This window comes from Sturnira hondurensis, unplaced genomic scaffold, assembly GCF_014824575.4.
Source record: "Sturnira hondurensis isolate 20B ecotype Veracruz unplaced genomic scaffold, ASM1482457v3 Scaffold0009182, whole genome shotgun sequence".
Taxonomy (NCBI): Eukaryota; Metazoa; Chordata; class Mammalia; order Chiroptera; family Phyllostomidae; genus Sturnira; species Sturnira hondurensis.
The window spans coordinates 1,085,682-1,112,076 of NW_028081813.1; the positions used below are offsets into that span (position 1 = coordinate 1,085,682).

Sequence of the window (26,395 nt, forward strand, 5' to 3'; positions counted from 1 at the left end):
ATATTAAAAAATAATAAAATGCGTTGACTAAGGCCATGCAGCTGATACAAGCCAGGCATCTTTTGTTTCAAAGTGTATGTTTGGTTCACTCGATAACGCTGTCCTGAAAGCAGTAGCCAACACCATTACTTCAGCAAATAGTGCCTTTCATGCGTACATAATCAAATGTGAGAATGTAAGATATTTTGTACACGTCAAGTAGATTAACATGAGGGACTAGGATTGTCATTACTTCGGTGCCGTTGAAGACTGTCCATAGTTTTCCACGTCCAGTTTTTTTTTGAGACTCATCCCCAGGGTGCTCCATTTGGGGGGATCCTAGCCAGCTAATTATCGAACAGAAGTGCAATGTAATACCTGCTCTTCAAGTTATCATTTCTTTTCTCCCGGTCAAGGACTAATTTGAATGATAAAAGAATCTGTGTATTCTCAGACTCTGAAGCCCTTAAAGAGATATTTATCACCACTGACTGAAAAATCAGAATGCAAGTGTCTTGAAACACTTTATCTTTTCAAAGGTAATTACCTTGCTTAAAACTCTTCTGAAGTAAGTGGTGCAGGTATTACAATCTTTATCTTACCTTTATCCATTCACTCAGTCATTTTACACACATTTATTAACAGGTTTTTAAAAATTGAAGCCCCAGCAAGATAGGGGATATTCCTCTAAGTCTCCTAAGCTAAGGACAGGCTAGAGTCAGGGGGCTCCTGGCTCTGGGTTCTGACTTTGGGCCATTTGTCACTGAATTGTCTTGCCTGAGTCTTGATTCTAGTCTAGGTCTTTCGGATACATATCCTTGATGTCTTAGCTGATTTATTCTACCGTGGAAAAGATCCCGATAGAACCAGTGCCTTCTAAATCGACTCCCACTTGCCTCCAAACTCCCCTGGAAATATGGCTGTTGGTAGGGCTATAGCTTCAGACACTGAGAAACGCTGTGTGAAGGGACTTCTGCACTAACTCAGGTTCAGGGGGTGGGGCTGCTTAACCGTCACAAGGAGCTGACTGCATTTATTACTCAGCATGAAAGAGCCTTCTTATTTGTTTCTAAGACTGAAAACGACTTTCTAGAATGATTGATGCGTTATGAAAACTTTCATAGACATTCAATGAGACGCTCCATAACAGAGCAAATTCTCCCTTCTCTTGACATGGAAAATGTGTCAACGCATACACCCTGTACTTCTCAGACTGAAGGTGGCTGGAAAACACACTCAACATTGTGCTCAAGCGAGTCTGTGGCTTAGCTCTCTGGCACCTCTGGTGGCCCTATAGCTGCCTTCCCTCGTCCACAACCCCCATCAAAGATGGGATCCCTCCTTCCCACCTACCACCACTGTGCCCTTTATAGACATCCACGAATCATGAAGTTGTTTTGTTTTCATGTTCTGTTTTCTGCCCCCTGACTAACTGCTTCCTGAAGGCAGAGATCCTGTTTTAACATTTGTGCCCCACACAGTGGTTGGCATAACACAGCAACGTTTGTTGGCAGAAGACAGCAATGCTTGAAATCAGGGATGCACAGTCCTTGGCTAATTACTCAGTGTTTTGATTTTTTTTTTAATTTTGAAAGGTAAGACTCTTTTTATTTCGCTTGTACATTTTTACTCTCTTCCTTTCAGAATCCTAACAAAAAAAAACAACCTCAAAAACCTTTGTTTCTGCTTACTTAAAGAAAACCCCCACAAATCAAGCAAAGGAAACTATGAAAACATCACCTTTGTCATAGGGAAGGAGGCAAAAGGTTTTAACGTAAACAAAGACGTCTATAGCTGGAGAAAGGAAATCAAAGAGGAGCCGACTCTGGTCTGGGGCCAGGCCTTTCCAACAGTGAACCCGCCTGGAAGCTGCCCTCTGAAGTAACACACAGACCAGAAGCCCTCAAGATCAGGAAAACGCAAACCGATCCGTCTATTTTAAACAGCACACTGGCATTCCGCAGTGGTCACCCCTCCCCTTCCCCAGGTTCCCGCCTCCTTCAACACGGGCTTCTCCGTGCCCCGGGGGCTGCAGACGAAGGGGCAGCTGTCCGGGTTCCTCCGAGCCACGAGGATCAGGTAGCCCACGGAGGCCCCCAGCAGGAGGATGAGGATGGTCAGGAACAGCCCCTCCAGGATCGCCCTGGTGCTGCAGGGCAGGGCGGGGTACGACTGCCTGTCCCCGGAGGAGCAGCGCCTCAGGCACGTCTCCTTGGAGAGGTAGTTGTTTTTATTGCCCCAGCACCCTCCGTAGATAAAGTTATGGCAGGTGTTCTTCTGGGCGTCAAAGTACCAGCGCGGGAAGGAAGAGCGGCAGGGCCCGGGGACCGCGCTGGCCATGCAGTGCGCTTCGTAGTTGAAAGCATCGCCGGGGGCGTCCCCGAAACCCTGCCTTCTGGGCACCCCTGGGACAGAGGAACCTGTCCCATTCCTGCTGGTGGTGGGCGGACCATCAGGCGCGTTTTCGGGGACATTAGCGCATTTCTCAAGACACTTCTCCTTGGTCAGGTGGTTGTTGTCGTTCCCACCACAGCCTCCATACACGAACTGCTGGCAGGACCCTCCAGTGGCGTTGTACCACCACCTGCGCAGGGAGGCCCGGCATCTCCCCTCGACCTGCGGGGCCCTGCAGAAGTGGCGGAGGTCCCGGTCGACGTCCGCCGCCTCCGTCTGGAAGAGGAGCAGCGAGGCCAGCAGCGCCAGCAGCGCCCCGCACCGCCCGGGCCCGCACAGCCGCGCCATGACCGGCTCCGCCTGGCCGCGCAGGTGAGGTCTCGAGATCAAGGTGCGGGCCCTCCCGTCGAAGTCCCCCGAAAGCCCTTTCTCGGATATTCCTTGTGCGGACTCCTGCCTCCTGCGCCCACGATGCGGGAGAAAGCTCCTCACTCGCCCCTTTGCCCCAGCGACACTCAGCGACTCCCCACCGTTCAGAGCCCCGTCCAAATGCCCGGTGGGGGCTGGGGCCAAGGCGGCCTTCTGGAAAGAGCTTCCCAAGTCCTCCGCTCAGGGAGGGGCGGGGCGCACCTGTCCCGAGGCGGGTCGCATAGAACGCGGGCACCTCCTTCATTGTTGAGTAAAAGAAGGAACAAAGCAACAGGCTTTAAATATAGCCCGTGCTTTCCTCCCGTGAACGTACAGAACGCTATGGTTAAGAGGCTCTACCTTACAGAAGAGGTAAGTAAGCATATACATGATGTAAAAAATTCATTGAATTGTTCATCAGATATTAGGTAAATCCCCACTCTGGTCCAGGCTCTGGCTGGTGACTAGGTATAAAAAGGAATGATAGGCGTCCTGGAAGAGCTTATAAACTCGGCAGCAAGAGGCTGGCCTATTATCAGGTTACTAAAGTAAACCGAGGGTGTAAATGGAAGGAGGACTGAAACTGAAAATCAGAAACTTCAAAAATAAGAAGCTCATGCTCCTACTTGTTTGCTGCCTTTCTGGGCAAACGGGAGGATTTGCCATTAACTAGGTACTGATATGGGCCAGAAGGCAGAACAAAACTCTTCTGATCACAGTATTTGGGTGTTTTTGTCCCAACTTGAACTCTGAACTGAATTCTTCCCACCTGTCTATTATCTATCATCTATCAACACCTATGTATTTATGTCTTATATTTACATTTACATAAATATAAATAAAATAGTTCCTTGTGGCTATACCAATAAAGATTAACGAGGAGCTAGTAAATGACAGAGAAAGGGAGGAAGAAATATTTCCCACCTCTTTGTCCTTGGAGAATAATTCTAAATCCGAAGACAGGAAGGAGGGTTCTCGTTTTGAACCTGTTGCACCTGAGTGCCTGTGGCTCATACAAGTACAGAGGAAGGTGCCAATGGGAAAGACGTGGTAGAGGCGTCCTCACAGGAACTGACGTTGTGTGGGAGAGGGTGGAAGGGGACACATCAGAACTGCAGGGGGCACGCAGAACCGTGCTCTTTGAGCACGGTGGGGGACACATCAGAACCGCAGTCCAAAGGTGTGTGGCTACTACCCCAGGCATTGTAACGGAACCGATGAACAAAAGCAGCAGCAACGGAGGCAGAGCTTGGGGAGAATCAACTCATGTTTATCAGTCGAGAAGCAGAAAGCAGAACAGAACTGGACACTCCCTGAGGCCCACGTGGCTGCTTAGAAGGAGAGGCGAATTACTATTTGGAAAGACGAAGTGAGGGCAGTAGAGACAGAAGACGATGACTGTCGTTTCCAGCAGCCAGACCACCAGGCTGCTGCTTTTCCAGAGAGGACCAGATTCTCCCATGAGACAGCCCCCTTTGCCCATCCTCAGGAAGGACATGCTCTCTGGGTTCCCCCTCTTTCTCCTGCAGCGACCGGAATCAAGGCTTCACCCTTCCACTGCCCCCATATGAAGACCTCAGCCACATGCCATTTATATTTGCCACCCATGTGACTTTCTCTATGTGTACATACCGATAGTTCGATTTCACAGCCCCTCTTCTGATTTCATGGCCTCCATAAATAGCCCTGCTATTATGGTCTGTAACGCCGGCTGCATATTTTCCAATAAACCAATGTGCACAGAAATGCATCTTCTTTGCTGGTAAACATTTTATTGAATGGTGCCCCCAGTGTAATTTTGGGTGCATTCTTAGTGCTTCTGTAGGGGGAACTTCCAGTGTGAGTGTGAGAAGACAAAACCACAAAGCAGCCCCAGTAAAGAGGATAACCAGGCTGGGGATAAACAGGTACACAAGGTTTCATGGGAAACTGGATGAGGGAGTGGTTCTTTCCACTGTGAGGAGTAGGCATCTTGGCTAGCCTTCAAAATCACCAGGTAAAGAAGGGCAGAAGCTCCCTCCAAGCAAAGGACGGCACATGGGTTGATTTATTATTTTGGCTACTACGTCAAAACACCTTGGCCACAAGTAGTAGAAAACCTGGACTCGACCAGCTTAAATGTAGGGAGATTTATTATCTCACAGAGCAGGCTGTCCATGGGCAGGCAGGGCTCCAGGCAGGGTCCACTGGGGCTCTGACCCCACTGTACGACATGTCTCCCTGTCTTCCTTTGTGGTTTTGCTTCAGCAGTTCCAGACGGCACAGGCAGTCATCTCCACAACCAGGGAGGGGAGGAGAAGGGACTGGCGATTTCTTGGTGTCCCTTTTTAGCATCAAGGGAACATTTCCCTTAAGTACCCCAATAATTTCTCATCTTACTGGCCTGAATCGGGTCATGCGCCTGCCTCTAAACCAGTCACCTTTAAGGGGTACGAGATGACCATGGTGGTCTTTCGACTCCTTGGGATTTGCCCCCTGAGTGACTGTTTCTGAGAGAGGTCACGTGAATAAAATCGGCACGCCATCAACGAAGAGGAAGAGACCAGGGTTTAAGTGGGCAGCCGCAGTGTCTGCTACAGCCACTCTCTGCATATACTACTTTTCATTTTATTTTTTTTAAATAAAATGAGGATATGTCTTTTAATTTTAGAGAGAGAGGACGGAGGAGAGAAAGAGAGAGAGAGGGGGAGAGAGAGACAGACATGGGTGTGAGAGAGAAATGTCAGACGGTTGCCTGCCAACAGACCCGCACCTGGGCATGTGTCCAGACTGAAGATGGAACCCCTGACTTTTTGGTGCATGGGATGATGCTCCAACCATCTGAGCCACCTGGCCAGGGCATATCATATTTTTTATTTTAAAAGAGAAAGAACAAAAGTGAAAACAAAATGTGCTATTAGAATAGGACTGGGCTCTGAAAGATGACTTTCTGGGCAAGAAAACTTCGGTTATGGACAGAGTGACACAGTTATCAAACAAACAAACAAACAACCAACCCAGGAGATTAAAAAAGCTGACTGCCCGTGGGTGAACAGCTGCAGAAATACCCAAATCTCTCCCATGTAGCCATTACACACGTCCAGTGTGACTGAGCCCCGCCACGTCAGGTAACTGCTCGCCCCAGAATACGTGCAGGGTTAGAGACGGCGGTCACATGTTTTTGCACTTTGAGAAGCTTTAAAGGGCTGTCAGCAACTAGATTTACTTACGGGAAACATATCCTTGTAAAAGATAAGGCATCAATGGCATGAAACTCTCTCTTGCGTAGGCACTTACACAGAGAGCTAATCACTTATTTTTCATGCACATTACCCCATTTTTCACTTTTAGTAAAAATCACATCAATAAATCAATAAGTAATTAAAATTTAAGCATCCAGTCTGGATGCCTAACAGTGTATGGAACCCTATAATCCAACTCCCTGTATTCGACTGGCTTTCCATGTTTAAACACAAACCTATGAGAGACAAAACATCATTTCTGTTGCAGAAAAATGAGCAGAGTTGGGGCTGCTAATGGGTTATTTCCAGAGATTAAGCAAGAGGAATGCTTAGACAGAGCTTTGTTGAGTTACCTGGGAATAGTAACTACTGTGACTGTATCCATGGCTGAAGTCCCATTGTTTTTGCATTGAAGCTGGGACTGATGGAAAAACTGAAGCAGGCAGCCAGATTCACCCAGAGACAAGCCAACATGAAGGTTTGAAACCAGCTGCAGAAGCAAAGGACCCGGGAGACATCTGTAGCAGCAGTCTGTTCCCCGAAGTCACTGAGGAACCTCGGAGTATCAAGCACAGGCCTAGTGGGTGGGTTGGGACTGGAGCGAGTTGCTATGGGAAGGAGTCACTCTCTTAGAGAGAGGTGGGCAGCTTACGATGTGGGTGGGCCCTAAGGCGGGGCTCAGAAAACCTCTCTAATGGGTAGCTCTCTAACCACAGCCTCCGAGTAACCTGTTGTGTTCGAAAGACGAGACAGCCTCTTATTTATTTTGTCCCTCTAATTGCCTTCAATAGTGGTTCAAGACTTCATTGGAAGAGACTTTTAAAGGACAAATTCCAGGTCTCTGCTCCTGGGAAGGTTCAATGATAATCACGCAGTGCTGGCTGATTTTCTCCCACATGCAGGCTCTTTGGAGTCAAGGCGCCATCCTTTCTCCTCGTTTTCTGAATGATGTGGGCCCATCTTCAGTGACCAAGTCCCTGGGCAGCCGGGCCCTAGAAACAAACACTCTCCAGTTCCACGCACCGTCCTTTTCCTACAGCAACGTGCCAAAGGGATTCTATTGATGTTATTTAGTTATTTTTACAGTATTTGCTTTCAAGAGGATGAAAAGATATCAATGATATCTTTAGTGGGATGGGGGTGGGGTTGTAAAAAAAAAGAAAACAAAAGGCCAGGGAGTCTTTGTTATCTGGGTTTTGGAGATTGGAGTCTTCACAGATTTGCCAGGTTTTAGAGATTGTAAATTCACAATCTCACGAACGTACTTGTTGCTAAATTGACCACTTAAAAAAATCAGTCCCCATTCAAAAATCAGTCCTCACTTACTGCTGGCATCTTCGTCAACATCAGGACAACTCTCTCAGTGATTCTTGTAAAATATATTCTTATAAATATACTTTGTAAGTTGATTATAAAGTAAATTTTCAAATTTTCCACACACAGAAGATTTTATGAAGTTAAAAAAAAAAGGCTATTGAAGGACTCCTGAATCACAAGCAGAATTACCAACAAACAGTGATGTGGCAGGAATATAACAAGGCATTATTTGAGAAAGAAGAAATCCTTAAGGATAATGAGGCCTAGCCATTATAGGAGAGAGTGCCGAGAATACGACAGGTACTGGGAATATTGATAAAATCTTTGAATCTGCAAAAATAACCCTCTTCCTGGTTATGCTGGGAAAGTCAAACTTAAAGTGAAAGATATGTTGTGGAATCGTGCAAGTTTGTTGGAAAAAATTGAACCACAGGGGGAAACAACACATGGTAATTTATTCTTCATTTTGAGAATCAGTGTGGTTATAAACGGGTTTTTCAAATTTAAGTGACATGCACTGATGTTCATAATTTTCCACTCTAAAATCTAAGCCAAAATATTTTAAAAGAAATTCTTGTTCCCATTTTAAGAGCATTCACTGTAAATGGCCCTTCTCAGGTATCCACTATGTTCACTAAGACAGAGCTCCTGTAAATGTTCTCTTTTCACTGGGCCACGCTGTCTCGTATGAGACTAAAGGAGCCCGTCAGAAAGCATGTCTGGTTTGGAGGCACAACTTTGTCCTTGTGGTGGTTTTAAAATACGCCCACAAATTTTTGAATACTTCCTTTTTCCAAAGGCAGGGCAGACTTTAATTTCTCTCTGCTTGAATGTGGGTGGGTTCATGAGTTGCTTCTAATGAACCATAAGACAGAAATGACGATGGGTATATGTGGGTAACAATGTTTTCCTCCAACAAGAAAATACATGTCCACCCAGAACCTCAGCATGGGACCCTATTTGGAAATAGGGACTGTGGAGATGTACTTAGTTCAGATAAGGTCACTGTGGATTGGGGTGGGCCCTAACCCAATGACTGGTGTCCTTATAAGAAAGCAGAGGGAAGAGCACTGTGTTCAGCTGAAGGCAGAGACCAGAGCAGTGCATCTGTAAGCCAAGGGTTCCTGGTTGCTACCAGATGCTAGGAAGAGGCAAGGAAGGAGGACTCACCTGGAGTCTTCAGAGAGAGCCCTGCTGACCTTGACTGTGAACTTCTTGCCTCCAGAAGTGGGAGAGAAGTGCCTATAGTTTCGGGCACCCAGTGTGTGGTGCTTTGTTATGACGTGACAACTCTGGGAGACTACATGGGGGTAACTTTAGAGACCGCAGCTTCCTCTTTGCTCGTTTGCCCTTGGAGCTCTCCCTCTAGGGAAGTCAGCTGCCGTGTCATGAAGCTACCTGAGCAGCCCACAGAGGTCCCCATGGTGATAACTGAGGCCTCCTGCCCATGGCCATGGGAGTGAGTGTTCTTGAATGCGGACCTTCCAGCCCCAATCAAGCCTTTGCATGACCACAGCTCCAGCCAACCTCTTGAGAAACCCTGAACCTAAACTCCACTGAAGCTGCTTCCAAATTTTTCACCCGCAGGAAGTGTGTGATAATAAATATTAATTGTTTCAAGCTACTGAGCCTTGCCATGGTTTTTTAGTGCAGCAAGAAACAACAACACTTTTGTTCCCTCAGATCTCATTTCTCTACCACCAAAGTTCCCGAAGATCCAACTATAATCGAAACACATTTAGAACCGAACAGAGATTTCTTCTTCCAAGACGATTAAAATGCTCCATAACTTCATTTCCTCTGTTGTGCACCTCCCATTTCTGATAGGTTCCACCGTGAGCTTCTTGACTTCCATTGAACTCTCTCGCTCACAAAGCTCATCTCTGAGATGTAAAGATTCTACGTAAAGGGCAGTTGCCATTATCATAAATGAGATTTATTAGTTTCATGACCTTCAGATATTTCAAAAGTGATCTGAAGCATCTCCTCCCCCTTTGGAAAATGCCCTTGGGTGCAGGTTCTAGTACTGGCGTTCTGTTTAGTGAGCTTCAGAGGATGTTCAAAGGGTGCAGGCATGCAGAAGGCAGCTGGTCTTTGGTTGCCCCGATTCCTCAGAAAGACCCATGGAGGCGGCCTTGCTTTACCAGCGAGCAGACAAAGGAGGGAGGCGGTATCTAAGAATGGAGCAGACAGCAAACAACTACCACAAGAAAGCGGCACAAAGAGTCAGGCATTGGTCATTGCCTGATTTAATAGCTTTATCCAGGACCTGCTGTGCCCTGGGCACAGGACGTGAGGTCCTAGGCAGAGCAAGAAGAATAAGGTAAGGGCTCGTCATTGTCCATGAGGCAGAGGAACCCACAAAAAGATCGTTAAGTGCCGTATGTATGGTGAGGGCAACAACGGAATGCACAGAGTTCAACAGGAACCAAGAGGAGATGAGGTGAGCTTGCCAAATGTTGTCCTCGTGATTTTTTTTTTTCATTCTAGAACCTATTTGCCTGCAGGTGTGTTGGCCATTGGAATTTGTATGGGAACCACCTTTAAGGTGATAACTGCAGCCTTTCATTATTGAAGGACAAAAAGGAGAAACAGAGGAGAAACAAATCCACCCACAGTTTGGGTCCAGTACCACAGGTTCATGCCCCTGGGAAGAATGAACGGGGCATGTGAGTGAGTGAACGGGCTCTCCCAAGCGCCTGTGAGTGAAAGCCCCGCCCCCCCACCCAGCCCCCAGGGGGCTGTCTCCAAATTATGCCTCTCCATATTAATCGCTCAACTGTCCTGAATGGCAATAAAAAGGAGGTTTACTCTTTACTATAGCTGATTTGGACTTTTGATAAAATATGGCAAAAGGCAGCATTTCAAGCCTTTGAGGCAAATCAGACGGTTCTAACACTGGTGAACTTGCTGTTACAACCCAAGTCTGGTTTGTACCTGTGCTTGGTAGATGTGTTGAAAACACAGGAAGAAGGGGTAGCTGGACCTAGCTGTTTTCTATTTTGTGACCACTCTGTAAAAAACAGTTAGAAGCCAATGGCTGATGTGGATCAATGCATCATGAGGATATTTTAATGGAATATTTTGGAATGCAATTAGACATGCTCATAATTGCCCGTTGGAGTAGGCAGACCAATTGGTTGTGAAATAGCACAGGCCGTGCCATGTTATATAATAAACATGAAGCCGTTTTGTGAGACTCTGGCTGTCACGCAGGGACTCTGTGCAGCTCACCACAGGTTTACTTTAAATGCAAGCTACTGAGAAGAGGACATTCAGAGTCTCAAATCAGCTGTGCTGTACCAGCCCGTCCCTCCTTAATCTGGGGTTTCAAATAATTTTGTAACTAGATAAAATTCTTACCCGTCCAAGAAACACAGAAGCAGACAACTAATACTGCAATCTTTTCTCTCTCGGGGAAATCTCTGCAAATGACACAGTCTCCCTCCTAAGGACCCGCTGCCTCTCTGTGAGTTGAAAGTTTGTCTTACGGTGGGAGCACCACAGCTCCCAATGAGCTGAGCGTGGTGAATGACTTCTGGATATTCGGAGACGTGCAGAACGCCCCAATCCTCGTATGTCTCATTGTGATGCAGCCTAGTGGTCCCCCGGCTACCTTCTTTTCAATGTCATGGTCACTCGGGATAATAATGTATTTTGATCCCATTCTAAGAAGCACCATTTTTTTCCCCTTTTGCCTTATAAAAATCTCTGAAGTTGGTATGTGTCTTCCAATTGTCAGCCTTATCCAGTTGCTGCCATCCAGGCGGCAGCAGCACCGTGGCACATAGAACTGTGTGCTGCTTAAAAGGGCTGGGATCTTGGGAGTCAGTGATGTAGGGTGTTCGTAGAGCGCACTGGGGTACGTGCATGAGGCTGCTCGGGGAGGGGAAGCCAGCCAGCCTGGGGGCCCCTGTATCCTGGTCACGCCTGTGATGCATTTGTGACACTCTGGGAAGGCAGGGTTGCCTCCTCAAGTCTCAGCCGCCCTGTCTGTAAAACAGAGGTCACCGTCTGCCTGATGAGAGGCTTTTGTGGGCTGTCTGTGAGTGTATGTCCACAAAGCACCATCCCTATGAGGTGACATCAAAGACTCTTAGTCACTGTTGCTGGTTCCACGGGGCCAGGGCTCGGGGGCGGGGGGGGGGGGCTAGGGAGGCCTTTGCCTCGGTTACGAACCTTGGGGGCGTCAAAATCTCAGTGATCAAGGTGAATAATATTTTCCTGCTACATTTTTAGAAAGTCAAAATGAATGACAAAACAAATCCAGGATAACAGGAGTAAAGATTTCAAACAAAGACAGGGTCTGGCTATGTTTCACCTGGATGACACACCTTCTTGCCTTCACCTCTCTTTGTCCTATGGGATGCTGTCTGGATTTTGAAACAAATCGTGCATTAAATTATTATATAGCCTGATTTCTCAGTTTGGGGGTGTCCCCTTACATTCTGTACCTGAGGCCAGTGCCTCACTTTCTTCACCCCAGTCCCAACTCTGGTTACGTTTCTGAGGCTAGACTGGTTGTTTCTAATCGTGCATGACGGCAACTCTCCTCTCACACCTGCACTCATCCAGCCAGCCCCCATCTGCTCCAGGTGCCGTGCCCGGCTGTGGGGGTACAGTGACGAGGCACACCACTGGCCCAGGGAGAACACCGACACACAGACAGACATGCCCTGTGGAGTCCTTAGGGGTGCTGTAAACACGTCCGTTCGTGGAATCATTCTGCAGGGTTCAGTGAGTACCTTCTCCGTCTGTGCCAGGCACTCGGTGTGTACCAGATACAACAGGGAGCTCAGAAAGAAACTAGTCCCTTTTGGTCTCATTAAAGAAACTAGTAGTGAGAAGCCCTTTTGGTTTCCCAAAATTTCTGTGGCTACTTCTAAAGCAATGCCTAGCACAATGCCTACCACTGAAGATACACTTGATCACTAAATGTTTGTGAAGTGAATATTCAGACGGATGGATTTCTGCAAGGTGACCAACTTACACTCTGCCCACCTGCAATCCTCTTGTTCTCCCTGGATGCTGAGCTTGGTGCAACAGAGGAACCTGGCTTTGCAGTTGACAGATCTGAACTTTAAACTTGGCTCCCCTACTTATTATTGGTGCGACATTGGTCAATTTGCTTGACCTTTCTGAAACTATCTCCTTGACTAAGGTTCATAGCACCAAACTGGCAGGTCTCTAGTGACATCAGACATCTATCTGCAAAGTGATTCAAATCTGACTCATAGCAGATTCTCGGTAGATGTCCGTGTCTTTCCTTCCCACTTTGTTTTGAAACTTGATGGAGGTGTGGGTCAGAAAGTCCGAGCTGACCCTGGGCAAAGAGCACCATTTAGGGAAGGAGCCATGAGATTTCGTGGCTGCTTTCATACCAAGGGCTCTGACCACAAGAAGAATGGAATCAGTCTGTTTCTTTGCATCAATACCTTATAAGCAAGTTGGATAGGGGTTCTGAATAATTCAAGTCCATTTCCACAAGACAGCCACAAATGGACTGGCTTCTCCAGGAGAGATGCCAATCAGGGGGGGGGTCTGAAGAAATGGGGGCCTGAAGAAATGCTTCAACAACAGGAGAAACACGTGTTTTCAGCAGGGAAGTTCTGAGTGCTACCGCAGGGATGCAAATGGGGGCTGTGTCATGAAAACAACAGTTAAAGCATAAAATGTCACTTCATATGTAATTTAAGAGAGATCTATGAGAAATACGCTTTAGAAAACTGCGCATATATATCAACGGATTACAGGTGCCTGGCAAAACATTTCTACGAAAATATGCAGTATAGTGCATGTATAAATCTGTCTCGAGTTTTATGGTTCCATATACAAAGTTATAATGTACATAAAACAGAGGAACATGGAGAACCAGCTCATTGCTTTAACCCCTGGGGGTCAATTGGACTTGGAATAATCCATCAAGTTACAGAGCCTCAAACAAGCACAATCACCATCTCAGAAGGATTTGAGTGGCAAGGGCAGTCTGGTTGCATTCATTTTGCAGGGCGGCGGGTGGGTGGGGAGCAGGCTAAGATTTCTTGACCACCTGCCATGGCCCAAGTCTCTATGAAGCACATGACATCCATTATCTGACTTCAGACCCTCCCTTCCACTCCCTCTCCCCAAATTCTATCAACAGGTACCGCTGTCCCCATTTCACAGATGGGAGAACTGACACCCAGAGGCTGAGTGGCATAAGCAAGGACACATAGGGGGCAGACACCATACCATAAGGAAGCCTTGTGCAAGCAAGGATCTTGCACACCACGGCACTCTCGGCTCTTAGAGCAGTGCCTGACACATAGTCAGTGCTCAATAAATATTTGTTGAGCAAGTGAATGGAGATGGAAAACCCAGGTTCAGCCGATGCTGCCTGGCATTCTTCTTTGCAGTGATGAGAGGATGGATGGAGCAGCTCGCCTACAGAGGAGAGGACCCACAGGTACAACGAGAGCTGCAGCCTCTGAGAAGGCAGGTGGCAGCAACCTCGTGGGAAGCCCCACTGTTTAAGGAGCATGCTGCCTCTTCTCCCTGGGGCCTGCCCCACTAGGGTCAGGCCCCAGTCATTTCTCCAGGCTAAGCTCTGCTAAACGCCCTACTCTGTGCTCCCATGGTAGCCCCAAGGAGCAGAGTGGAGGCAGCGCTGAATGCGCCCTACTCTGTGCTCCCATGGTAGCCCCAAGGAGCAGAGTGGAGGCAGCGCTGAATGCAGAATGAGCATGATGCTCACAGGCACCAATCCCAAGCTTCAGTGTTGCCACTTACGAGAGGTAAGACCTTGGAGGTGACACCTGAACCCTCCAAACCTCAATGCCTTCTCTCTGAAAATAGTACAGTAACACCCGTCTTGGGGTGGACACAGCTTCGCAGACTGTACACCACACAAGTACACACCCTGTAAGCTACAGTGTGGATGGCGGCCCTGGAACTGTGCATGGCAGTCTTGCTCCTGGATGAAGCACAGGAGAAAGAAGCCACGAACGGAGCCAGAAACACCGGAGTTCGGATGAGCTCTGCCACGTGCAGGCTGTGTGATCTTGCCTCAATCTCCTCGCTAGGAAACGGGGACAAAAGGGATATGTATCTGATAGGGTTGTTTCGAGGATGAAGGAACTAACAGGCAAAGCACTTGGAAGGCATGTAGTAAGTGCTCGAGAAATATTTTATTGCTCTTTTACTATTTTTATTCTGTATTAAACCAACCTATTGGAGGATAAGTTTTCCTTTCTAGATCAGAAACTTCTAGAAGGCAAGGATTGCATGCACTTATTTTTCAACAGCCTTCTTTCAGTGCAGGGCAAATAGTGGGCTCTTGATAAATAGTTGTTGAACTAAATGCAGCCAGCAGTTGACAAATTAAATTCTGAATCTCTTTGTTGATGTCTCAGCATGAAATGTCCCATTCTGCTTCACAGGTTGGAAAAACCGAGCCAAATACCTCTCTGTCTTGGCTAAAAGGTTCAGATATTACTAACCTTCAGATTTCACTAGACTTTCCTTCCCCACCCTTAGTCTGAACTCAAATCCTCTTATTTTAAAATAAATTAACAAAGAGCTTTCTCTCCCTCTGTTAGCCAGAAATCCACACATAATGAAAGCTCCTGTTTGAAAAGACTTTTAATTGCAGTTCTTTGGGTAATATGATTAAGAAATATGCAGGCTACACTGTGTTCCCAGGACCCAGTACAACACAGCCTTTAAACCAGCTAGGGTCAGAGTTAGGGTCAAGGTCATGGGCTAGTGTGCTCGCCTATATTTGCAGCCAGGATGGGGATGGGTGGGTCCTCAGTCCAGCCCCACTCCAGCGGATTTCAGCTTCACTGAATTAGAGGATTGGATATCACGTTTGTCCATGGTCTGCCCACTATAGTGGTGATAGGAGGTGACTGATTACCCAAGAAATTTCAGACACAACCTCCCTATTATTTTCTCCATTATTTAGAAATTTGGGTAACAATTTTTAAGTAGTCTGTGCCATCAATACTGGGCATTTGCTTATATTTTATTTAATATAGTCCTCACAGAAATTAAGGTAGAGATAATGAACTCGCAGATTGTCGACTCAGAGAGGTGAAATAAGCCGCACAAAGTCACACAGCTGCCATTCAAATGCAGGTCTGAATACATACTGAGTGCAGGGTGAAGCGTGTGGGCTGTGCAATCAGAAGGAGCTAGATTTAAATTTTAGGTCTGCCTCTGCAGAGCTGAGTGGCCTTGGAGAACCAATGAAAACCTTCTCGGTCTCCGTCCCACTACCTGTAAACTGAGAATAATGGCTTTCTTCACCTCACAGAGGTGTGGTAAAGGTTCATTGAGATGAGGCATCCGATGCCCTTGCACCAAGAAGGAGGTGTTTCTCCAAGTTTAGTTGCTTATTAGTAGTTTTTGAATTTCCTACTCCTACACCATGCCATTTACATAATTCAGATGTTCCCCCTTTCCCTCATTTTTAAGAGAACAATGGCCTCACAAATTTTTAATCTAGAAGTTCTCATCCGCTTCACCTGTTTTATTTAAACAAGAATGTATCCCATTTAGAAAATGAGGAACTTTATCACATGTCCTTGGAAGAATTGAAAGGGACGGAGTAGACAGATAGCTCAATAGGGCTGGAGTGTATTGCGAGACATTAGCTTGAATGCTAATATATTAGTTGTTTAATAAAAAAAGAATATTAAAAAGGTCCTGATGATATTTAACTGTATAATAAAGCCCATAGAAACTGCGAGACAGAAGGCGGGGAGATGAAATACTGCCACAATCTAATAATGCAGGAAGCCACAGTATTGCTACCTGGGCCGGGCTCCTCCTGCTGTTCTGAGTGAGGCTGGTCAGTCGGGGGCATGGCTGGGACTTGGTGGCTGTCCCTGCTGGGGTCAGTGGCCCCATGCCATGTGCCCAAGTGCTGCTTCTTAAAGTGTCTGTCCCTCCAAGCCCTTTAATGGGACGTGGCCTGCCCACGCAGGAATGCCTCCACAGCCTACCCCACGCCCTTGACCATGGCTTTCCTTGGCCCGGGTAACGCCGGCACGTGCTGGCTCCACCCAGCGCTCCTTCCCTCCCACTCTCCGGCGTGAGGTTCACTCCCACTCACTCTGTGTCCACGGCAGGCTTCCCCCGCTTCGGTGATCCATTACACAAATGTGTTTTCCGACTCTGCAGCTGCCCTCAGGCACACTTCCGATATTTACCCTCCGGTCTGCGCATTTGGCCGTGGATGAGAGGCCCCCTCTCCCCATCGGAATCCCGAGGGAAGGTTTTGCTTGCTCCGTGGGACTTTCATCGTCTGCACTGAGGGAGTTAGTTGGGCCCACGTGCATCCCGGAATGAGAAACTGAGATCCAGGTACATGAGCTCACCTAATGAGCAGCCACTTCACCTGGCCGGTTACTGTGCATTTTCAGTGAGGTCAGACTCTCTCTGGCCTTTCGGGAGACCTAGGAGTTACGGCTGAAAATGTTCCTTGGAGGGGATGTGGGGGTGAAATTCATTTCCATACAATTTTTAAATGGGCAGCAGGCAATAAACCTTCTGGGTTTCTTGATTAGTTAGTTGGGCCTGTGTTGTTTCCAGGGGCTGGTCTCGTGGGAGCCTCCCATTTCGCTGGGGTATTCAGATGACCAGAAGAGCCAGCTGAAAAGTTGCTTCCTAGTGACACTGGCTTCAGAGGAAGGCAAGCTCTGCTCAGGTCATCTTGTCGGGACCGTAGAGGGCGGTCCTCGAAGGCTGGGGCATCGCGTTGCTGGTTCTCCCCCTGCTCACAGAAGAGGGTACGTGGTGCAGGGCATCCCTGAGGCTTCTGGGCTCCTGGCTTATGACCTGATGGAAGGAGTGGAAGCCATTTCTAAGCTTCAGATTTGCCCACGGGGGACTCGGCAAACCGGAGCGTGCTGTGGTCGCTCACATTTACGGAGCCTGCGGGCTGTGCCACGCCCCGGTTCCAAGTGCCTCATCCACTCATCTCACTTAACCCTCAGGACAGCCTGTTGGGAGGTGCTATTTCCATCCCACTTTATAGATGAGGAAACTGAGGCACAGGAAGTTGAGGAATTTGCCGGAGGTCATTTGAGAGTCTGTCCATCCTGCCCGCCGTTCAGCTCCGTGGGAGACTGAGGGCCAAATCTGACCGGAGAGGAAGGAAGGGTGTCGCTTTGGATTAACGCCACCCTGCGTGTGGCTGCGACGCTGCATCCTGCCGCTCTGTGACTTTCACAGTCCCCGTGTGTCTTGGTTTCCTCCTCCGTGAGACGGGGGATATGCCATTTTGAAGAGTCATTAGGGGGAGGGGATAAAATAATTACTGGGACCCACCAAACTGGCCATGGGCATTCTGTACACGTTCGTTCTTGTCAGGATGGGAAAGCGCTTTATGCAACTCACACTGTTACGTACTTCGTAGCTCCACCGCGGCAAGATTGGAGTGCGCACCATCATTTAAGGAAAGAGAAAAACTGGTGGCAGTCAAACTATCACACATCATTGACTGTAAGACTCGTCTCAATTTCAGAGACACTAAAATGCTAAATACCCCGTATATCTATGTACACATGACCTAGAAAGAATATAGGCCCCCCTCCCCTCAACCATCACTACAGCCTGGACGGAAAGCAATGCAGAGAGAGGAAGACAGAGCTTCGGGTTCCCGAGGAGTGCAGGGCCCAGGCCCCAGGGCACTGAGGAGCCACACCCAGGGGTCCCTCGGGGCAGCAGTCCATGAAGGCCATTAGGCCCGGCTAGTCTTCACATCATTTGAGCCGCCGAGTTTCAAAACAGCTACATCTGGCTCTACCTCAAAGTTCAAAGAAAAGGTGAGAAAGAGGTGTGATTCATTCCTTTACTGGATTCTGAAAATGTCAAAATTTGGACCATATGACTAATCCATGAATGAGAAGAGACCACAGGGAGTAGAAGAGGAAACAGCAGGGAAGGTAGGCCCGGAAGACTCTGGCCCTGGCCCCAGCTTTTCTGCGGAATTAGTTCCAGGCTGCTTGGTCCATCTTTGGGCTTCAGTTACCCTGGCTACCAAGGAGGGACCGGAGGAGGAAGTCATGAGGGTTTTCTAGCTCTCGACAAGTGTGTGTTGTCTACGCCAAGGGCAAATGTGCAGGGCTTACACCGAAGGTGGTATCAGGGACCTGGACTTCCCGATGCTTTAAGCATTTCCCACCCATCCCCTGACAAGCCTGGCCCTTTGCGGCTTGAGCTTTCTACCTGAGGAGGGACTAACCTGCTGGCATGAACTGTCTTCCTCAAGCAGACCCTGCTCTAAGGTGCTCGAGATTTTTCTCTCATCCCATGCAGCCGCAGTGGAGGAGACGCTGCATTCTAAATTTTCGTTAGAATCTGTTTTCCAATGTCAATTCCGGTTATTTCAGAGGTCACCCATACAAAAACAGATGAAAGAGACGTTCCGGCAAAACAACAACTCTGACAGCTCCCCAAAGCCCCAAATGCTTCCTGTCAGACCACAAAGAGTCGAGGAGTGCTTAGTGCAAAAGGACTGACAGTTGTACAGTAAGTGGCCACCAAGGAGCATGACAACGATGACATGCTACACAGATCCCAAATAAGCAACCAGAAAATTCAGAACAGCAACAGGAGCAGTGCCAACGCTGAACTTCAATGCCAGACAGCACCCATGGGGTCCACAGTCAGGAGGAATACAAAGGTGAATATGCCACAATTCCTGGGGCCAGAAAGCCCTCATATTCTCACGGGATGGAGAGAGAGCATCCAGACCCCTTTCCTACACAAGGCGGCCTGTGCCGAGCGCTGGGGACCAGGTGCAACAGACAGGTATCTGTGGTGGATGGCAGATGGAGCGAAACGGGTTAATGAGATAGTTCAACAGGTGGAGGCAGGAAGAATTGGCTTTCTAGGTACCTGGGGCCTCAGGAGCAAAATCCATGGCTCGGGACAACAGTCCCGAGGGAACAGTGACGTGGCCGTGGATTCCCCTTGTGTGCATGTGTGGTAAGAGACGGATAATGAGGTAGACAGGTTGGTTTTATCCTGTGTGCAAGGTACACAGGATAAAAGGTACAGAGCAGCCCATTTATTTCGAGGAAGGAAGTGACATGACAATTAGTTAAATCAAGGATTTAAAAATATTAACTTTCACATGGATCAAAACCACTGTGGATCAAAGGAAAAAAAGCTGTGGTACATATACAAAATGGGATAGGACTCAGCCATGAAAAAGAACGAGATCTTTCCATGTGCAACATCTTGGAAGACCTTGAGGGTATTACGCTGAGTGGAATAGACGAGTCAGAGAAAGACAAGCACCATATGATCTCACTCGTGTGTGGAATCTAAAGAACAAAATGAGTGAACGAACAGAACAGGAACAGACTCAGATACAGAGAACAGACAGATGGTGGCCAGGGGGCAGGTGGGGCTGGGAGACTGAGTGAAAAAGGTGAAGAGATGAAGAAGTACAGAGAGGCAGTGAGAGGGCAGTGGCAGAGACATAAGGACAGCGTGGGGAATACAGCCAACACCACTGCAATGATTATGCACGGCACCAGGTGGGTACTGGGCACACCGGGGCACCGCGTGTAAAGTAAGCTCGTCAAACTACCATGCTGTCCACCCAAAACTAACACAAAGTGGTACTGAATGTCAACTGTAACTGAAAAACACAATTTAAAAGAGATGAAAAGCCATTGCTCTCTGCATAACACCATACATTCCATGATAATAATAAGCGCCATTTACTCAGCAGGCACCCTTGCCAAACACTTTCCAGCTGTGATCCCATTGATTCCCCACCACACCCTTCTGAAATATGCATCATTAGGCCCGTTTCTCAGATGAGGACACTGAGGTTCTGATCAGGAACATCATCTGCCTATTATGGCAGAAGGGCAACTGAAAAAAAGGCTCTCAGGTTCCAAAGGCCGCTCTCCCCCACCTGCAGCAGACACCTTTTACCAGGTGCTGCTGATTTGGGCAGACCAAAAACAGCCCTGCATTTGCACAGAAAGGGGCCTTCCTTAGATGAGAAGCACCATCATTAGCATAACTCCTCAAGCTTCACGTCCCAAGCGCCAGTACATGTGGCAACTATTCAGCAAAAGCGGTCCAGGTGCCGACGCTTGCCTAATTCACCTGCCATGACATGGCTGGGCCACATCTGGCTTCCTTTTTCTTTTATTCCAGCAGCAAACAGCTGTTGGGTTGGGGGGAAGAGGAACAGGCCCCCATTCTGTTGCCATAGCTGTTTCCACATGAGAGGGCCGCAAACAGAATGGAGCCTGCCTTTGTGACAGCCATATGCTGGGGGAGACCGCAGATGACACAGGCACACTGCTTTGCCTTCATAGTTCCGTGATGTCTGGTCTGGTCTGCAGGTGCAAGCACAGCAACACTCGTTCTGACCCTCTGACAGTGTCTCCTCTGAGAAAACATTCATTTTCAGCCGAGTCAGGGCTGAGATTGGATGAGAAACCCAGGACTTTCTCTTTGGCTCCGATCCCTCCACCGGCTTGAGGCCCACCTCCTGGCATTTGGGGGGGTGGGGGGTGTGTGCTCAGTAACCTCCTATTGTCTTTTTCCAAATATTCATAACTCTGACCTCTGACTATAATTATATTACTATATAAGTCACAAAAACAGAGGAGGAAAGAAAGGAGTCACCAAAAACCTCTCTGGGAACCTCTATCAGAAATGCAAATCATGGAAGTTTCTGGATTGCAGGTAGGCAAGAGAAAACCATTCCTTCCACTTTAGTGAGCAAGAGCAAGGGCCTGTAGGCATTGAAAGCAGAAGTAAAATGTGCAGGCAGGAGCCTCATTTTATAGTGAGAAGGTGAGGCACCACTTACCTGGTGCTCTGACTTTGTTTTGCTTTGGGCAGGCCATTGCCTCTGGGTGGGGGGAGGGGATGTACCCGCTGGCAGAGGCCAGGCGTCCCCCTGGCCTACCCCTTCCACCAACATTCCGTGTTTTCCTGAACCAGTTTCCACCTACCAAACACTCAGTGACTGTGTAATAACTCGGGTTACAGCTGAAAATGTTAGTCATTTCATTATACACACTCCAGAACGGGTATATAAAAGTTGTTTACAAGGGCAAAGCCGCACTTCTAAAGGCTGGCTTTAAGAGCTCCTGCCTCTTTGCCGTATTTTAATTATTTGAACCTGCAGCAACAGTTTCATTTTTATAACTGCTAGTACAGGAACTTATTAAAACATTTAGCTCTAATGCGTCCTGGTCCCTGCCTCTGCTGGAATGCTGTAAATTGTTACGGCCAAATCATTCGTGCAAAATCACGAAGAGAAACGTCATATGGAAATAATTTCTGTGGCCGGTGGGGGAGTTAATGGCAGACTGCACACCAAGGTAATGCGGCGTAGGGATTGAGGGAACGGGTGTGGAGTCAGAGGGAGCTTGAATCCTAGAGCTGCCTTTCGAATCCCTATGTGAACAGGTCGCTTAGCCTCTCGAAGCCTCAGTATTCCCATCTGCAAAATGGGAACAATAGCGGTACCTGCCATAGAAGATACGGTGGGAATGAATGAGGCATGTAAGGCACAGAGTTAAGGGCCCCCCACCGAAAGTTAGGTATCGTTATTGTTGTCCAACTAACATCACTATCTCCGCCTCAGAGCAGCATTCTGGAATCTGTGGCAGAATTAAATGCCATGGCCATTTCCCCCTGCTGTAATCGCTGCCTTACTTTTTAACAACTTCACTGAGGTGTCTTTGACATAAGAATTGTTTATGTTTAAGGGATGCAAGTTGATGCTTTGACACGTGCATTGAGAGAAGACGAACATAGTCAAGCTAAATAATTTAATCATCATCTCTACATAGTTATTTTGTATGTGCATTATGTGTGGCCTGAGAAGATTTATGATGCGGCCTCTCTGCATATGTTAAGTGTATACTGTCCTTAACTATGGTCACCATGCTGCACCTTGGATCCCAGACCTCATTCCTGTTCATAGTTGAGAGTGTGTGCCCGTGACCACCATCTCCTCCTTCCCCCTCCTCCCTCCCCTCCCTGGACCCCGGAAACCATTCTGCTCTCTGCTTCTATCACTTGGACCATTTTAGATTCTCTGTATGAGCGAGATCATAACGTTTTTTCTCTCTGTGTCCGGCTTGCGTCACTTAGCAATGCCCTCCAGTTTCGTTCTTGTTGCTGCAAATGGGAGGACTTCCTTCTATTTAAGGTTCGATAGTATTCTGGTCTGTGCATGTGTGTGTGTGAATTTTTTTTAATCCATTAGTCCACAAACAGACATGTAGCTTATCACCAGATCTTAGCTACCGTGAAGAAGGCTGCAGTGGGCACGGCGGGCACTACTCTTTGAGACCCAGATTTTGTTTCCTCTGGATATATACCCAGAAATGAAATTGCTGGATGCTATGCTAGTTCTGTTTTAAATACTCGGAGGAACCTCCATACTGTCTTCCGTGACGTTTGTAAACACTTAAGACAACTGATGGTGAACAACGATAAGCTCCGCCTTTTTCTTCCTTCACCAAAGGGTTCCAGACTATGGGAAGAGTTACACTTTTGCTCGGCTTCGTCCGTGGATGGGTGGAGGCCCGGTGCACAGCGGTCGGCATCCTGCACTAGAATGTTAGTACCTCCCCGCTCCCCCGCTGGGCACCATGTTTGCTATCTTCTTCCCTTATATTGGAATGATGTGGCCTAGAAGGGTGTCTGAGATTATTCTCTTGGCTGGGTCTGGAAATGACCTTGGGGGATCCACCCACCCCATGAGGAACATGATTCTTTGCGCTACAGTTCCCATGGGCCACTGGAGAAGCTGCACATATTGGAGTTAGAAGAGCCGGGTTCAAGTCCTGGCTCCGCTCTCCATGAATGGCATGATCTTGGACAACTACATAAATTCTCTGAGACTCAGTTTTCTTATCCAAAAAATGGGAAGAATATTTCACAGAGTGTTTGTGAAGACTAAAGGAGGCAACACAAAAGAGCATTATAAACTGTAAAGAATTACATAACTGTTATTTATTATTTTGGTGAGCAGTGCCATTCTTGTCTGTTGGTTCCTTATATTAAGAATTCTGGGGGTTTCTGTGGCAGAACATTGCCATGAACCACAAAGAAATAAGTGTTGAGTGCTTACGCAAAGGTTAGAAGCAGAGACATTGGATAAAGAGAGGGTACAATAGCGAAAGGCAAGGGATCTCTGTGCAGGGCCAGCCGAGGCCACATGGATGTTGGAAGTACAACACGGAGAGAGTAAGGTTGACTGACTTCTGATTTACTGGAATTAAACTTTACACTTTTCTTTATTCCTCACAGACAAATCCCATTTCATCCTTAAGCTCTTTCCAAATCCTACTCCTGGAAACTCTTCCTCTTCTGGCCTCTTGATACACTTTGGAATTAGCACTCATCAAGCATTAATTTTTAAATGGTAGGTGCTTTTAAGGGACCCAGCCTTGACCCCGTGGAGTGATTCCTTCCCAGTTAGAAGCATCCAGTTACGGAGAGGCGGGGCACAGCTGGATCTGTAATTCCCTTTGCCTCGCCAGTCCCAGAGACCTCATTTGCAGCCTCTTCATGTTTTCTTTCCCTGAAGAAACACCTGGCCAGTTGCGTGGCTGGGCATCGGGCTGTAAGTTTTGATGCCACGGAGCAGCATGGGTAGCTGTCAGAAGGAAAGGATAGACTGGCGGGGGATAGCTGGCCACTGTGCATACTTAATTGTTCCCAGAGATGGTCTGGGTAGTGAATACTTCCTGTCCCCCCCCCCCATGTTAGCTGTCTCCAATAGTTTCCAGTGACCCTGACCTTGAATGATTGGCAGGAAGTAAGTTTCCTCTGCGCCCTAACTTTCATCCATGCAGCGGAAACTTGCTATAGACTTTCACACTATATATGCCAATTAAGGCATAGCCGATACTGATTTCTCTCCCTTATCAACATCGTTAGGAGGGTATTCAAAATAGAAGCACTGGCAACAGCCATCCTGATGGGTTGAGATTTGGAAAGAAAAGGAAAGAGACTGAGAATGGGGACAAGAGATAATGTGCTAAACACTAGATTCACTCCTCTTCCCCGCTTGCCGCTACTTGTGAGCTGTGTTTGCGTTGATCTTCTATTAAGCCAAGGATAGACGATGCGCTTTTGAAATTTTAACATAAAACATCTCCCGTGCCATGTATAAATATGTTGTCTCTCAGCTTCCAATCCAGCTTCCTATACTTTGTTTTGTGATGCTGGGGTTCTGACGCTGCCAACCACGTTTCTGCTTTGCCAGCTGGAGCCATGTCAGGTTCTGCCAGTAGGGGGCGCTGGAGGAGACTGCCAGGCGCCGGCAAGAGAGGAGCCGCTCATGATACACCTTCGAGTGCCCTTCGTGTTCTTGGCAACACGTGACAGTCTCGTTTGCATTTTCACTCCAGCAGCAGCAAGGATTTCTTGTAACCGCAATTTAAATCAATTTGCATTGTCCTAACATCACAGAGCCAGCCTCATGGCGATGCCCCAGAGACATCTGCGCCACCTGGGGCTCGTCCAGGGGTTTGGGTCTTCTCAGCGGAGAGATGCCAGTGTTGGCCACACAACACCCGCTTCTTAGAGGGCCGAGGTCCAGCTACCTTGCTTGTGCTTTTAGGCTTTACTATTCCTTTTGTGTTCCTGCCCTCGAAGCGGTAACTGCTCCCTGCAACTGTTACCTCCGTGGTACCTTTGCCTTGTCAGATATTTCAAACCTAGTTAACCATCCTTCATACAAACTAAATTCTCTTGGCTAAAATACTTTGTGTGGTTTCTGTCTCCGGATTTGACTCTGGCACACGCACCACTTTTGCTATGGTACATGCCTGGCAGTGAGAACCAGTAGTGTTTCTTTTTAATCAAAGATGTAAGTGCATGCTCTATGGGTTGTCTGTTGAAAGCCCAGAAGAGACAGCAGATATTTGAGGGAGATAATCTAGGAACCATGGTAACTATCCATACCTGATTATCCCCCATGTTTTATTAAACCAAATCACCTGAAGGCTGCAGGCTGCGATCATGGAGGTACATGCCTGTCACCTACAGCTATCGGGAATAGTAATGGAGGTAACCAAATAAAGCACCTAGCAGGTTATAAATGCTCAAAAGATGCTGGGTAATTGTGTGTGTGTAAATACTTTTAAAAATTCAGAATAAGTGATTGTGCTATTTCTCGTAAACTTGTTCTAGAGAGGGATGCCATTGTATTGGAAGATTTAGAAAAACCCAATTGGAATCTGTATTTCTTTCCTGTTTTTGTTGTACAAAATTAGAACAACAACAAAAAGAGAGACCTGACCACTGGTATTCCTTGTAGCCCAGAGAAGCAAGGCCTTAAAATGGCTGAAGGGCAGTAACTGAAGTCTCTGAATTACCTTCAGATATCTGAAGTCAATGAGAAGAAATAAGGCATGTATTACATGTTGCAAGAGGTCAAACAAGGACTGGTAAGAGGAAAAGAATAATTTTTGCTTAATATAAACAGGAAGTTGATAAAAGTAAGAAATATCCAAAGGCTTACAACCTGGAAAGTAGTGAGTACCCCATCAGAAGAGGTGATCAAACAGAGGCAGGTGTCTGCTGCACCTAAGTAGAGTGGCTCTGAGCAGCAGTGGAGGTGACTGCTAAAGTTCCTATTTAATCCTCTGATTTTAGTCCAAGTTTCCTAATTCACAGGTTGAAATTGCAAAGGTGGAAAAATAATGAGGCTACGTGAGAGAAAAAAAAGTTGGACAGACACAAAGTGTAAGGTTAAAAAGGCATTAGGAAAAACTATGCCTGTGAAAATCCTCCTTTTTTCCCTTTCTATTATATTTTAAACTGCTGAATTGGAAAAGTGAGAAATAGGGCATGCTATGTGGCTTTTTGTTTTTTAAAAAAATGAGACGATTTGGGTCAACTTTCTATATGCCAACTTTACATGCTGTTGTTTCAAAGGCAACTCTTGGCATAGCAAAGAGAGAACATAATAAAAAATTCATGGAAAAAAAGTTGCAATCAATGTAGAGCAAGCCTTTGAAAATTAGCCAATTAATCTGGCTTTGCTTTGTTTCTTTATATCAGGGGACTTGATTTACATAAAAGAA

General features: G+C 47.2%; 2 protein-coding genes across 2 annotated transcripts in view; both read right to left on the reverse strand.

The window, feature by feature from the left end:
- Positions 1-26,395, reverse strand: part of CA10 (carbonic anhydrase 10 (inactive)) — a 447,141-nt gene that overhangs the window by 186,711 nt on the left and 234,035 nt on the right. The window lies entirely within an intron of this gene.
- Positions 1,918-2,721, reverse strand: LOC118994225 (kunitz-type protease inhibitor 2-like). Its single transcript, XM_037056832.1, has one exon. The coding sequence runs from the start codon at positions 2,719-2,721 to the stop codon at positions 1,918-1,920; it is 804 nt and encodes a 267-aa protein (XP_036912727.1).

Bases quoted from the DNA above. Each gene is read 5' to 3' on its own strand.
- LOC118994225 (XM_037056832.1), bottom strand. From the start codon at position 2,721: ATGGCGCGGCTGTGCGGGCCCGGGCGGTGCGGGGCGCTGCTGGCGCTG.